General features: G+C 42.9%; 1 protein-coding gene across 1 annotated transcript; it reads right to left on the minus strand.

The window, feature by feature from the left end:
* Positions 1 to 2513: 2513 nt before the first annotated feature.
* LOC131952744 (tubulin alpha chain, testis-specific) lies at positions 2514 to 12710 on the minus strand. Its single transcript, XM_059315561.1, has 9 exons — positions 12546 to 12710; positions 10147 to 10369; positions 6999 to 7140; positions 6549 to 6708; positions 5466 to 5665; positions 4898 to 5009; positions 4565 to 4780; positions 3504 to 3667; positions 2514 to 2847 (listed from the first exon to the last, which is right to left on the minus strand). Exons 1-9 carry the CDS (start codon positions 12546 to 12548, stop codon positions 2712 to 2714), a joined length of 1356 nt encoding a protein of 451 aa, XP_059171544.1. The 5' UTR covers positions 12549 to 12710; the 3' UTR covers positions 2514 to 2711.
* Positions 12711 to 14421: the final 1711 nt, after the last annotated feature.

The raw sequence follows: 14421 nt of genomic DNA on the forward strand, positions 1-14421 counted from the left end.
GAATTTTAGAATTTTGACCTGTTTCAAACTAGACTACTCAATATTTCTTTTTCTAAATGAATATTAGAATTTTGACCTGTTTCAAACTAGACTACTCAATATTTCTTTTGCTAAATGAATTTTAGAATTTTTACCTGTATAAACAATAGCGACGTCCATTTATGATATGCTCTTTTTAAAAATTCACCCCACCCCCTTGCATCAACACGTCACAAAAAGTTAGACATTCCTTTTACCCCCAATGATTTCTTTCTTTCCCCCAGCAACGGGGATATCTTTCTAATATCTACGGTCACGGTTAGTTGTATCGGTCTTTTTTGTTCACAGATTATGACATTCTTATAAAGTGAGAAGATTGAGTTAAATAATTGATTTTGTTAAACTGTAATAAAACTGCCTTACATATTACACAAGTCCGACCACCCGGGAATGTGACTTCATGTATGGACTACCCTAAGTATAGAGTATCACAAATGTGACAAAAGTTTAGAGACATTAATTACTATACACATCTGCAATCAAGACTATATTCCCTGTTACAGAGATGTTTCTTTTTTTGTTAACGGAAATCCACTTTTTATCATTCAAGAAAAAAAAATGTCGACCGAATTTTTTTCAAACAAAATCCGGACAACCAATTAATGAAAAAATGTATTTGAATACCTATTTTATGAAATCAAAATGTGCCAATACCAGAGTTCGTGGAAAGAAAGTCTAGAATTTTGAAAATTGAGTTTAAGATCTCAAAAAGTCTTGTTTAAATTAAAGTCTGGAACTTAATTTTAAAATTCGAGCTGACCCGCGACGTAGCATACGCCGCTATCTAGTTGTTTTATTTTCCACTTATCAACAATTCATAATTTGTGAATTCGACACTACCCCACCCCCTGACTCCCCCACCCTCCCCACTTCGCCCAGTGAAACCAGCCGTTTACAGACGACAATGAAATTATTATGCAGAACTTATTATCTCCGTTTTGTTTCAAATCGTTTAAAAACTAAATTATCTGCCACTAATAGCCGTCACTTATTCAAACCGGCTCTACTATTGTAAACATTCGGGGTGAACCATAGCCGTCCATGGCTCACCTGACAGGTAGGGATGAGGGTGGTGGCTAAGCTGCGTCGTATGGTTCCCGTGAAACAAAAAGTAGTTCTATTTACTGGATTTACTACAATCTTTTCCCACGCGAGCAGTAAACAAAAAAAAAAAAGCGCGTGTCGCTATATTATGTATTGAATACTTTAACTTGAATTCAAGAAGCTACCCACGCTTTTATTTTTAGTTATTTAAATAGTAGTTCATTATTATATATTTAAAGAAAATCATTTACTTTCTCCTTTTTGTGCATTGTTTCTACAAAAGCTCGTTATTAAAACGTGTAATGCTTTTTTTTTCAGTACTTAAAATTTTTAATATAATAAAAAAAGCGTTGCATGACTAAAAACAACTGTGCATCAAATGAACAGGAAAAAATGTGCGTAAAATAGCGCAGTAAACATTACTTTGTATAGGAAATTTTTAATTATTCTTTAAGCATAAAATTAAGTCAAATTTGAAGTGAGATTGCATCAGGGGCGGAACTACAGTGCCGCCAGACCCCGCAATGCGGGGGGGCCAAGGCCGTTTAGGGGCCCAGAGCTGACCATAATCAATTTTTTTTATAGTTAAAAAATAATTTTCTAGTAAAAACAAAACAGATCTAATACAGTAGTGATATTCTACAGTAGCTAACACTTGCTATTTCGTAAAGGAAAAAAATATATAGGCTACATGACTTGTAGTGTGAAAGATAGGCAAACGTTCTAACCACTCCCATGACTTATTTCCCTTTTTTAAATAGTTAAATATGTGTGCTCTTAAGAAATTTTTAATAGATTTGCACTAAACAAATTAAAAAGCAATTACTTCTCTTAATTTTTTTTTAAACACATAATAAAAATGACAGAATAAAAAGGAAATGTATTAAAAACTAATAATATAAATACTAAAAACATAAAAATAATCATAACGCGAGAAACCATTACACATACAAAGCTTTTCTGCTTGATATTCTTTTGACCGACTTTTAAATTAATAAGCAGTGTGTCAGACATTAAAACAGAGAATTTCAAAGCAGGCCAATAGCACACACACAAATTATGTGATTTATCATATTTTAATTTAAAATAAAAACTATGAATTTTTACTATTTTTCGAATTTCGGTCAAGCCCGTATTGAGTATACTACGTACGTATTTCGTATTTTCGTATACAGGATCCTATTATATATATATATGTGTATATATATATATATATATATATATATATATATATATATATATGGGCCCAAAAAATTTTTTTGCGGGGTGGCCCATTTTTTCTAGTTCCGCCACTGGATTGCATTGTCATCGGTTTTTTACCCTCGTGCCAAATTTCAGAGAAATTAGTCGGTTAGAAGAGGTCGAAATTTGGCTCGCCAGTTTCGATCCAGACAGACAGAGGAAGCTGGTCACAATATTAAACTCAGAGGTACAATTTCAAAGCTTGTTTTATTTAATATATCATGTATTCAATTATTTGTGTTAAATATGTGTTAGTTCTGATATAAACTTATTTTTTGCATTTAAAACGATAAAAATGATATAATTTTTATGAAGCTAATTAACAGCAGCTATCCAGAAATAGTTGGGGTGTTTTTTTTTTACAGTTGTTGACCTTGTCCCGTGACTCAGTATTCTTCCTCTCCTTCTGCGGGTTCCACTTCCGTTGAGTCTACCCCAACTTCCTCGTAGTCTTTTTCTAGGGCAGCCAAGTCTTCACGGGCCTCGGAGAATTCGCCTTCCTCCATGCCTTCGCCAACATACCTACAAGACAAGAAAACATTGCTTTCTTTCATTACACCACTGGTTCGGCTGATCTAGCTTTGAGTTTGTTTTTTTTTTTTTTGTTTTTTTTATCAGGCCTCCAATAAATATTTATATTTAGATCTATAAAATTGCATAAAAAAATGGAAGGAAGCGAAAAATGTGTACATTTCGACAGAGGCGTAACGAGGGGGGGGGAGTGCGGACCGCACCGGGTGACACTATTTAGGGGGGTGACACCAAGGCAAAAAATAGCAAAACATATAGAGAAAAATTTGAGGGGGGGGGGGGGGTGCAAATCGTAAGTTTGAGGGGGGTGCAAATCGAAAGTTTGAGGGGGGGGGGGTGCAAATCGAAAATTGACCGTTTGTCCCCGGAAAGGGTCGCTACGCCTCTAGGGGGTGACACCATTAAGTGCCGCACCGGGTGACACCCGACCTCGCTACGCCACTCATTTCGATACATTTATTCGCAAAGATCCCAAGTCCTAGGCAGTTAGATCCGCCTAGATCTATATGCTACATACACCATCGCCAAGACATCAATGTGTATCTCTCAAGTGCCGGATAACAATTAAGTAAAAAGAAAAGAATGTGTAAACATGTGTATGTCATATTATACTATTCATACAGTTGCATAGGTGGCCCAAGACTTACCAGTGGACAAATGCTCTTTTGGCGTACATCAGGTCAAACTTGTGGTCCAGTCGAGCCCAGGCCTCAGCTATGGCCGTGGTGTTGCTCAACATGCAGACGGCACGCTGGACCTTGGCCAGGTCACCTCCAGGTACCACAGTGGGTGGTTGGTAGTTGATGCCAACCTAGAGGTATTAAACACAATTTTTGCCACTAAAGTTTTTAAATGTTCACTGATTTCTTACAACTTGAGATACAATAAATAGTTGATGCTTTTACTTTCTTGTATACGAAGTAGGCCTGTAGAGAAAGTATTGTAATCGTGCAAAAAAAAAAAAAAAAAAAAGAGAGATTTTTGCAAATCTCTACGATTTACACCTCCCTGAGTCGGAAAAATATAGTTTTGCAACCTTGTCCGTATGTCTGTGTGTGTGTGTGTGTGTGTGTGTGTGTGTGTGTGTGTGTGTGTGTGTGTGTGTGTGTGTGTGTGTGTGTGTGTGTGTGTGTGTGTGTGTGTCTGTAAACACGACAACTTGAGTACCGTTACAGCTAGGTTGATGAAATTTCACATATAAGTATTATATTAAATTTGTAGATCTGTATCAACTTTTCAGCGATTTCCGATAACCGGAAGTGGAACTTTTTCTACTTTCAATTTTCAAAAGCCTATTACTTGAGTACTATTTCAGATAGATAAATGAAATTTCACGTGTAAGTAAAAGAGCTAATTTTCTGCCTTCTTTCTAATTTTGAGTAATTTCCGTTGACTGGAAGGTGTAATTTATGCTATTTCCGATTTCTCAAAAAACTCATGTGAATTTATAAAGTACTAATAATATTCCGCACTATTATTTATACACATTTTGTTAGTGTTCACTTGGTGCGCAATTTTTTTTTTTTTTTTACGAGATTGTATTCTATTTTAAAAAGTTTAAGTAATTAAAAATAGATTTAAAATCGTGTCTATATCCCGAGTTGCCATACCCCATAGTGTTATATAAGAATATTCTAGAAAGTATAGGGGAGATCACTCTCGATTTATTTTGTTAAAATGTTAGTTCAGCTAATATTGAAGAACAAACCTTGAAGCCTGTGGGGCACCAGTCAACAAACTGGATGGTGCGCTTCGTCTTGATAGTCGCAATGGCGGCATTGACGTCTTTAGGCACGACGTCCCCTCTAAACAGCAGACAGCAGGCCATGTACTTGCCGTGACGTGGGTCACACTTGACCATCTGGTTGCACGGCTCGAAGCAGGCGTTGGTGATCTCAGCCACAGACAACTGCTCATGGTAGGCCTGCGGTGGTCAACACGGAGAGTAAATACGTTGGTCCTATCTTTGAAAGTACCATCGAAATGTTATTTGTTAAACCGTGGATAAAAGCAGACTTTGAGAGTTAAAAATAGAACTCACTTTTTCCGCCGAGATGACAGGGGCGTAGGTGACTAGAGGGAAGTGGATACGGGGGTAGGGCACAAGATTAGTCTGGAACTCCGTCAAATCCACGTTGAGGGCGCCGTCAAACCTACAAATTGATCAATTCAGCGTCATAGCAACCATGTTTTGATGGATTATGAACCAAATAGTATCAAGAAAACACCATAAAGTGATGTTATTGTTAGCAGTAAGTAAGATAGGACGAAATCACACGCTATGCAAAAAAAAACATTTTAATTTTTCTAGTGGCGTAAGAAGGATTTTGTTGTGAGGGGGGGGGGAATGGTGTACTAAAATTCTAACATAATGTATTTGGCACCATTTTTGTTTGTGTACTTTTATGTAAATGTATTGTAACATTTTGGCACAAATGTGCCCTGTTTTGAAAATGTATTGTCAGAGTTTTTTCCAGGCATCTCTGAGCCCCCCCCCCCCCACCCCCGAACGAAATGAAATTTATATAGAAAATATATACTTTTAACAGTGTCCTTCCCCCCCCCCCCCCCTGATTGTGATATGTTTGAATTGGGCACAATTCACCTACCGGAGCGAGGCTGTGATTGAAGAGACAACCTGGCCAATCAAACGGTTCAGGTTAGTGTAGCTGGGGCGTTCAATGTCCAGATTTCTGCGGCAGATGTCGTAGATGGCCTCGTTGTCCACCATGAAGGCACAGTCCGAGTGTTCCAAGGTCGTGTGGGTGGTCAAGATGGAGTTGTAGGGCTCCACTACTGCAGTGGATACCTGTGTGTTGGAGAATTTTTTCATCAATTCATCTAGCGCTAGAGTTTAAGCAAAGAATTATGGAAAGTGTTTTTAAAAGTAAACGACATTCGTTTCAATAATCTGGAGACTGAAGTTAGGTAAAGTGCTACTACGTTCTCGTAGTACACGATGTGCTAGGATACCAACCTGAGATGCTGAGGTGCTGGGATACCAACCTGAGGTGTTGGGATACCAACCTGGGGTGTTGAGATACCAACCTGAGGTGCTGGGAGGTGCTGGGATACCAACCTGAGGTGCTGGGAGGTGTTGGGATACCAACCTGGGGTGTTGGGATACCAACCTGAGGTGCTGGGAGGTGCTGGGATACCAACCTGGGGTGCTGGGATACCAACCTGGGGTGATGGGATACCAACCTGGGGTGATGGGAGGTGCTGGGATACCAACCTGGGGTGCTGGGAGGTGCTGGGATACCAACCTGAGGTGTTGGGATACCAACCTGGGGTGTTGGGATACCAACCTGAGGTGCTGGGAGGTGCTGGGATACCAACCTGGGGTGCTGGGATACCAACCTGGGGTGATGGGATACCAACCTGGGGTGATGGGAGGTGCTGGGATACCAACCTGAGGTGCTGGGAGGTGTTGGGATACCAACCTGAGGTGCTGGGAGGTGTTGGGATACCAACCTGGGGTGATGGGAGGTGTTGGGATACCAACCTGAGGTGCTGGGAGGTGTTGGGATACCAACCTGAGGTGCTGGGATACCAACCTGAGGTGCTGGGAGGTGCTGGGATACCAACCTGGGGTGTTGGGATACCAACCTGAGGTGCTGGGAGGTGCTGGGATACCAACCTGAGGTGCTGGGATACCAACCTGGGGTGCTGGGAGGTGCTGGGATACCAACCTGGGGTGCTGGGTAGATGGAGAACTCAAGCTTAGACTTCTTGCCGTAGTCCACAGAGAGACGCTCCATGAGAAGGGAGGTAAATCCTGACCCAGTTCCTCCCCCAAAAGAGTGGAAAATCAAGAACCCTTGGAGACCCGTACATTGGTCAGACAGTTTTCTGGTGATGTTGATTTCAACAAATTTAGTGAATTGCCAAGTTCATTTCTTAAATTGAAACAATTTTATAAATACCCATATTATTTTACTGATTTCATACAAAATTTCGTTTGTTACACTGACAAGCGAAATTTAAAATACATTTTTAACTAAGTATTTTGATATAACCCTGATATCTTAAAACATGTTTGTTGTTTATTAAAACTGATGTTGTAACTACTGAATTCTGTCTGGTATTGATTTTCTAATTAATTTAGTTGAAATGCTATTTTGGGGGTGGGGGTGGCATACCGGATTCTATCCAAGACGAGGTCGACGATTTCCTTGCCAATGGTGTAGTGACCGCGAGCATAGTTGTTGGCTGCGTCCTCCTTGCCGGTGATGAGTTGCTCGGGGTGGAACAGGCGTCTATACATGCCTTGTCGCACCTCATCTGGGGGTGGGGGTTAGTCTCTGGGTTAGTCTCTGGGTGAGGGTTAGTGTCTGGGTTAGTGTCTGGGTTAGGGCTGGGATAGGGTTAGTGTCTGGGTGAGGGTTAGTGTCTGGGCTAGGGTTAGTGTCTGGGCTAGGGTTAGTCTCTGGGTTAGGGCTGGGCTAGGGTTAGTGTCTGGGTGAGGGTTAGTGTCTGGGCTAGGGTTAGTCTCTAGGTTAGTGTCTGGGTTAGTCTCTGGGTGAGGGTTAGTCTCTGGGTTAGTGTCTGGGTTAGGGCTGGGATAGGGTTAGTGTCTGGGTGAGGGTTAGTGTCTGGGCTAGGGTTAGTCTCTGGGTTAGGGCTGGGCTAGGGTTAGTGTCTGGGTGAGGGTTAGTGTCTGGGTTAGGGCTGGGATAGGGTTAGTCTCTGGGTTAGTGTCTGGGTTAGGGCTGGGATAGGGTTAGTGTCTGGGTGAGGGTTAGTCTCTGGGTTAGGGCTGGGCTAGGGTTAGTCTCTGGGTTAGTGTCTGGGTTAGGGCTGGGATAGGGTTAGTGTCTGGGTGAGGGTTAGTGTCTGGGCTAGGGTTAGTGTCTGGGTTAGGGCTGGGCTAGGGTTAGTGTCTGGGTGAGGGTTAGTGTCTGGGCTAGGGTTAGTCTCTGGGTTAGTGTCTGGGTTAGTCTCTGGGTGAGGGTTAGTCTCTGGGTGAGGGTTAGTCTCTGGGTTAGTGTCTGGGTTAGGGCTGGGATAGGGTTAGTGTCTGGGTGAGGGTTAGTGTCTGGGCTAGGGTTAGTCTCTGGGTTAGGGCTGGGCTAGGGTTAGTGTCTGGGTGAGGGTTAGTGTCTGGGTTAGTGTCTGGGTTAGGGCTGGGATAGGGTTAGTGTCTGGGTGAGGGTTAGTGTCTGGGCTAGGGCTGGGCTTGGGTTAGTCTCTGGGTTAGGGCTGGGATAGGGTTAGTGTCTGGGCTAGGGTTAGTCTCTGGGTTAGGGCTGGGCTAGGGTTAGTGTCTGGGTGAGGGCTGGGCTAGGGTTAGTGTCTGGGTTAGGGTTAGTCTCTGGGTTAGGGTTAGTCTCTGGGTTAGGGCTGGGATAGGGTTAGTGTCTGGGTTAGGGCTGGGCTAGGGTTAGTGTCTGGGTTAGGGTTAGTCTCTGGGTTAGGGCTGGGATAGGGTTAGTGTCTGGGTGAGGGCTGGGCTAGGGTTAGTGTCTGGGTTAGGGTTAGTGTCTGGGTTAGGGTTAGTCTCTGGGTTAGGGCTGGGATAGGGTTAGTGTCTGGGTTAGGGCTGGGATAGGGTTAGTGTCTGGGTGAGGGTTAGTGTCTGGGCTAGGGTTAGTCTCTGGGTTAGGGCTGGGCTAGGGTTAGTGTCTGGGTGAGGGTTAGTGTCTGGGCTAGGGTTAGTCTCTGGGTTAGTGTCTGGGTTAGTCTCTGGGTGAGGGTTAGTCTCTGGGTGAGGGTTAGTCTCTGGGTTAGTGTCTGGGTTAGGGCTGGGATAGGGTTAGTGTCTGGTTGAGGGTTAGTGTCTGGGCTAGGGTTAGTCTCTGGGTTAGGGCTGGGCTAGGGTTAGTGTCTGGGTGAGGGTTAGTGTCTGGGTTAGTGTCTGGGTTAGGGCTGGGATAGGGTTAGTGTCTGGGTGAGGGTTAGTGTCTGGGCTAGGGCTGGGCTAGGGTTAGTGTCTGGGTTAGGGTTAGTCTGGGTTAGGGTTAGTGTCTGGGTGAGGGTTAGTGTCTGGGCTAGGGCTGGGCTAGGGTTAGTGTCTGGGCTAGGGTTAGTCTCTGGGTTAGGGCTGGGATAGGTTTAGTGTCTGGGTGAGGGCTGGGCTAGGGTTAGTGTCTGGGTTAGGGTTAGTCTCTGGGTTAGGGTTAGTCTCTGGGTTAGGGCTGGGATAGGGTTAGTGTCTGGGTTAGGGCTGGGCTAGGGTTAGTGTCTGGGTTAGGGTTAGTGTCTGGGCTAGGGTTAGTCTCTGGGTTAGGGCTGGGATAGGGTTAGTGTCTGGGTTAGGGCTGGGCTAGGGTTAGTGTCTGGGTTAGGGTTAGTGTCTGGGATAGGGTTAGTCTCTGGGTTAGGGCTGGGCTAGGGTTAGTGTCTGGGTTAGTGTCTGGGTTAGGGCTGGGTTAGGGTTAGTGTCTGGGCTAGGGTTAGTCTCTGGGTTAGGGCTGGGATAGGGTTAGTGTCTGGGCTAGGGCTAGTCCGTAGGTGAGGGTTAGTCTGGGTTAGGGTTAGTCTCTGGGTTAGGGCTGGGATAGGGTTAGTGTCTGGGTGAGGGCTGGGCTAGGGTTAGTGTCTGGGCTAGGGCTAGTCCGTAGGTGAGGGTTAGTCTGGGTTAGGGCTAGTGTCTGGGTTAGGGCTAGTCCGTAGGTGTGGGTTAGTCTGTGTTAGGTTTAGGCTTAGTCCCTGGGCTAGGGTTAGCCTCTGGATTAGCGTGTGGTCGGTTTCTCTGGGTTGTGATATTTGCTGCTGTTGTAACGTTAATTGGGTGTATTTTGTACCTATCATTAGGACGTGTCATCTCATGAGAGTCCTTGGTCCTGTCCCTTTTAATGTACTTTTGTGACATGTGATGGTTGTCATTGGGCTGTGTCATTTGTTATGTGTCCTTTAGTATGTGTCGTTTTTATTGTGTTAGCCTGTTGATGAGCTTTTGTTGTATGTGTTTTATCCGTTTTAAATCACATTTTTGTCTTGTGTAAAAAAATGTAAAAAACCATTTTAAAATTAGTTAGGTGACGACTAGTTACCGCATGGAACTAATTAATTTTCGATGTTTTATGTCTATCAATTTGTCAAAGAGATAACATTAAGATCAAAGCTAAACGAGGTTGAGCCATGAAAATAGATATTGTCACTAGTCGTAGAACTAGACAGTTATCTAAACTACTTCATTTAACTTCATCTGACGTATGAGTCGTCATATCCGTAACATCTTTACTTGTACTAAATCAGTACTAGAGCTACAATCGAGTCTATTAATCTGCGACTTTACAAATAAAAAGCCTACTGAAGTGACTTATGTGTGCAGACGAATTATCGTACCCACAACAGTTGGCTCCAGATCAACAAACACGGCCCTCGGCACATGCTTGCCTCCCCCTGTCTCGCTGAAAAAAGTATTGAAAGAGTCATCTCCCCCTCCCACTGATTTATCAGACGGCATGACTCCGTCGGGGTGGATGCCATGTTCCAGACAGTACAGCTCCCAGCAGGCGTTGCCGATCTGCACACCTGCCTGACCCACGTGGATCGAGATACATTCCCTCTGAAAGTAAACAAAAAATATTTCAGAACCATGACGAGATTTTTACCCCGAAAAAATGCATGCTAAATCATGCTAATTTTTTTGTAACAAGAAAACTCCAAATAATTTGGTCTTTAACAAATTAGGGGGGATAATCCATAAATGGTAACACGAACAGTGTTCCTTTCAGTCATTTTTCTCAGGGGGGGGGGGGGGGGAAGGGGCACTTAAAACTTTAGGGAGGGGGGGGGTGAACTTGGGCGGACCGCACCAAGTTACTCGTGACACAAGCCAAAAGGGGGGGGGGGGGGAGCATCAAAAGGAAATATAACTAACTTTGATGGGAAAGTCTGCTTTTCCGGTTAGTTTAATAGCTTATTATAGTTATACACTTTTTTAATATATGGTGACACCATGAAGGAAGAGGGTGACATCGCCAAGGAAGAGTGTGGCACCGTCAAGGTAGAGGGTCACACAGAGGGGGGGGCGACACCCTTGGTCACAGCATCGTGTGACGCCACTGTGTCTATCAGTACCGTCCCCAGATCGTGTGTCACCTGGGGTGGTAACTGAGGGGTCACTGCGGGTAACTGAGGGGTCACTGCGGGTAACTGAGGGGTCACTGCGGGTAACTGAGGGGTCACTGCGGGTAACTGAGGGGTCACTGCGGGTAACTGATGGGTCACTGTGGGTAACTGAGTGGTCACTGCGGGTAACTGAGTGGTCACTGCGGGTAACTGACTGGTCACTGCGGGTAACTGAGGGGTCACTGTGGGTAACTGAGGGGTCATTGTGGGTAACTGAGGGGTCACTGTGGGTAACTAAGTGGTCACTGTGGGTAACTGAGGGGTCATTGCGGGTAACTGAGGAGTCACTGTGGGTAACTGAGGGGTCATTGCGGGTAACTGAGGGGTCATTGCGGGTAACTGAGGGGTCACTGTGGGTAACTGAGGGGTCACTGTGGGTAACTGAGGGGTCACTGTGGGTAACTGAGGGGTCACTGTGGGTAACTGAGGGGTCATTGCGGGTAACTGAGGGGTCACTGTGGGTAACTGAGGGGTCATTGTGGGTAACTGAGGGGTCGTGCATGTATGATGTCTCGAGATAAGATTATCTGCAGTGTGTGTCTTTGTGAAGATGTACAACAGGTGAGTAAGGCGCTGACGTAACATATTTTAAATTTTAGTGAATTTAACAATGATCCATAAGATTTTATGTTTCATTGGAGCAATTGGTGCTTATAAGAAAAAATAGAATCCAATGTTTCTGAATGCACCACTCAGAAGATACGCATTATGTATTCATCTCTGGACAAGCGCCTTAGCCTTCATTGCTTAAAATGTGTTTATTTTCTTTGTTTCTTACTGATTGGCACAGTAAAAGATGGCGCCAAATAATATGTACAGTAGTATATAGGCCTACACAAACTAGAAATACGCTTTAGAAATAAATGTTTAAACAAAGTATTTGATTTGAGTTATGTATGAGGATAAGGTTGTTGTTGTTTTGTTTTTAATTTCAATTAGAAATTGGTTAAATGAATAAAAATGTATCAAAGTGCTGCGCTGTCTATCGGCGTTCCTCAAGTTTCTCCCTCTCCTCACCAGCATAAGTAGCGAAAAAAATAACTCTTGGGTTTCTTTGTGTTATCGTCAGGTAACCCATTTCCCGTGTCTCTCCCCCCCCCCCCCCCCCTCTTCCCCGGCAACATGCCTTCGTGTAGACTACTCAAACTTGGACGCTAATCTATTACTTAGCTGAGAGATGCTAGCCTGCCTAGTCAAGGAAATTTGCTGTAAATCTAATTGGAGGGAAGGTAGAGGCTCGTCAACCTGACCCGGACTGACAGGCACAGTAATGGGGGGGGGGGGGGGGGGGGATTAGTTACTCAATTTATGCTATATTTAGACATTTTAAATCAAGTCAATTACGGTCGGATCAAGACTGCAGGATCAACAATATAATTTTTAATTAAGCTTTGAATTGTAATCGTTTGGTCTTAGTGACTGAACAGCTAATTCGATTTATTTCTCGAAAGATGAGTTAATTTAAAAACTTTATTTTTCAATCGCTAGTCCGTCTGATTCTTTCGTTCTTCAGATGACTAGGATAGTTAACGGGCAGCCTCAAGTACTGTTGTTTGGTGAAATCTTTAGCTTAAGTTTTAAACTGCAACTGTTTTCACTGCAATACTTACCATGATTGAAGAAGAGAAGAATCTAATATAGACGCTAAGAAAAATCCAACACAAATCCCTCACGCAAGCCGAAGGCGCTTGATGTGAGTTGGCGTGTATGTCAGACTGTTAGCAGGAATCCTGGAATAATTCTGGAAACTTAAAAACTTGAAGAGCTGTGCTCAGAAAGAGAACGTGCACATGTGTGCTGATTGGTTGGTGGCGTCACGTGACATGGGGGTGAGTGCAATATTTACCTGCGCTACATAAGCTGAGGCGAAACTAGGGTTAAGGGTGGAGGAGGGGGGTAGGGATTGGGGGTAGAAATTGGAAATTGGTAGGGATGGGTGGTGGTAAGATGGAAGGTGAGTAAAGTTTTGGAGTGGGTAGAGTTTGGAGGTGGGTAGAATTGTGAGGTGGGTAGAGTTGGGAGGTGGGAAGTATTTGGAGGTGGGTAGAGTTGGGAGGTGGGCAGAGTTGGGAGGTGGGAAGTATTTGGAGATGGGTAGAGCTGGGAGGTGGGTAGTGTTGGGAGGTGGGTAGAGTTGGGAGGTGGGTAGGATTGAGAGATGGGTAGAGTTGGGAGGTGGGCAGAGTTGGGAGGTGGGCAGAGTTGGGAGGTGGGAAGTATTTGGAGGTAGGCAGAGCTGGGAGGTGGGTAGACCTGGGATGTGGGTAGTTTTTGGAGGTGGGCAGAGTTGGGAGGTGGGTAGTGTTGGGAGGTGGGTAGAGCTGGGTAGTGTTGGGAGGTGGGTAGTTTTTGGAGGTGGGCAGAGTTGGGAGGTGGGTAGTGTTGGGAGGTGGGTAGAGTTGTGATGTTGTTTGGGACGGGAGGTTTATGATGTAGATATAAGATTCTCTAAAACGTTAAGCAAAACAAGCAAATGAAAGAATAGTCAAACTTTTTAAAAAGTAGAGGACATCTAGGGCAGCTATGGAGGTTTGTCTAGTGGAGCTATGGAGTATATCTGGTGGAGCTATGGAGGATTTTTTTGTGGTGCTATTTTTAAAAAGTATTTTTAAATTGTTAGATTTTTTTTGGTTTACTAATACTTTTTAATTGCTAAATAAATTGTGAAAATGCTGATAAACATTAAATCAAGCACAGATCATTATTGTATAAATACATATACATACACACACACACACACATATATATATATATATATATATATATATATATATATATATATATATATATATATATATATATATATATATATATACACACACATAAAATTATATTATATGTTTAAGATTATTTATTATTTAAAGTAAAACCTTTCTAATAAAAAGATTTTCATTTTTCAAGAAAATTGATTGAAATAATTTCCTAATTTCTCTTCATATGCCGAGGTCACAGAAACAAGTGAACTCTACTTCACTTGCCCCATAGACCCGTCAGGTTTGAAAGGGAAACTTTAAAACTTTGAAAAATTTCCTAATGCCTAAAAATCACTTTCAATGCAATGAGCACCACTATTATTATGTTAAGTTTTGTAAGCTTTTTAAAGTATTATTTTAAAAAGCTTACTAAACAGAATCATACAGTTCATTAAATTTTAAAACATACAATTTCCTTAACACATGAAAATATTCAAGTTTTAAAATAGCTTTATTTATCATTTCAACATAAATAAAATGCTTTGAGCAAAAAAAAGAAAAAAAACACTTGTTAAATTAAACCTTTGTGCGCAAGAGGCCCATTTGAGGCACTACTTTTTGTTGTGGCACTACTTTCTGTTGTGGTATTTTTCTCAATGAATTATTTATTCTCCAACCAAGTCTTTATGTTGGTGCAATTCTTCCCCCCCCCCCCCCAGCTTGTTAAAAAAAAGGTAGCCTCCGAACACTTACAAAATTGCTTTATACTTTGAACTAAACAAATTTTTTTTAA

The sequence above is a fragment of the Physella acuta genome, unplaced genomic scaffold, assembly GCF_028476545.2.
Source record: "Physella acuta isolate Inbredline_101_S28 unplaced genomic scaffold, ASM2847654v3 ptg000890l, whole genome shotgun sequence".
Lineage (NCBI taxonomy): Eukaryota > Metazoa > Mollusca > Gastropoda > Physidae > Physella > Physella acuta.

Bases quoted from the DNA above. Each gene is read 5' to 3' on its own strand.
- LOC131952744 (XM_059315561.1), bottom strand. The intron at 5,010-5,465 runs GTAGGTGAATTG...ATCAATTTGTAG, and splicing joins TCAATCACAGCCTCGCTCCG to GTTTGACGGCGCCCTCAACG. The intron at 4,781-4,897 runs GTGAGTTCTATT...TGACCACCGCAG, and splicing joins CTGTCATCTCGGCGGAAAAA to GCCTACCATGAGCAGTTGTC.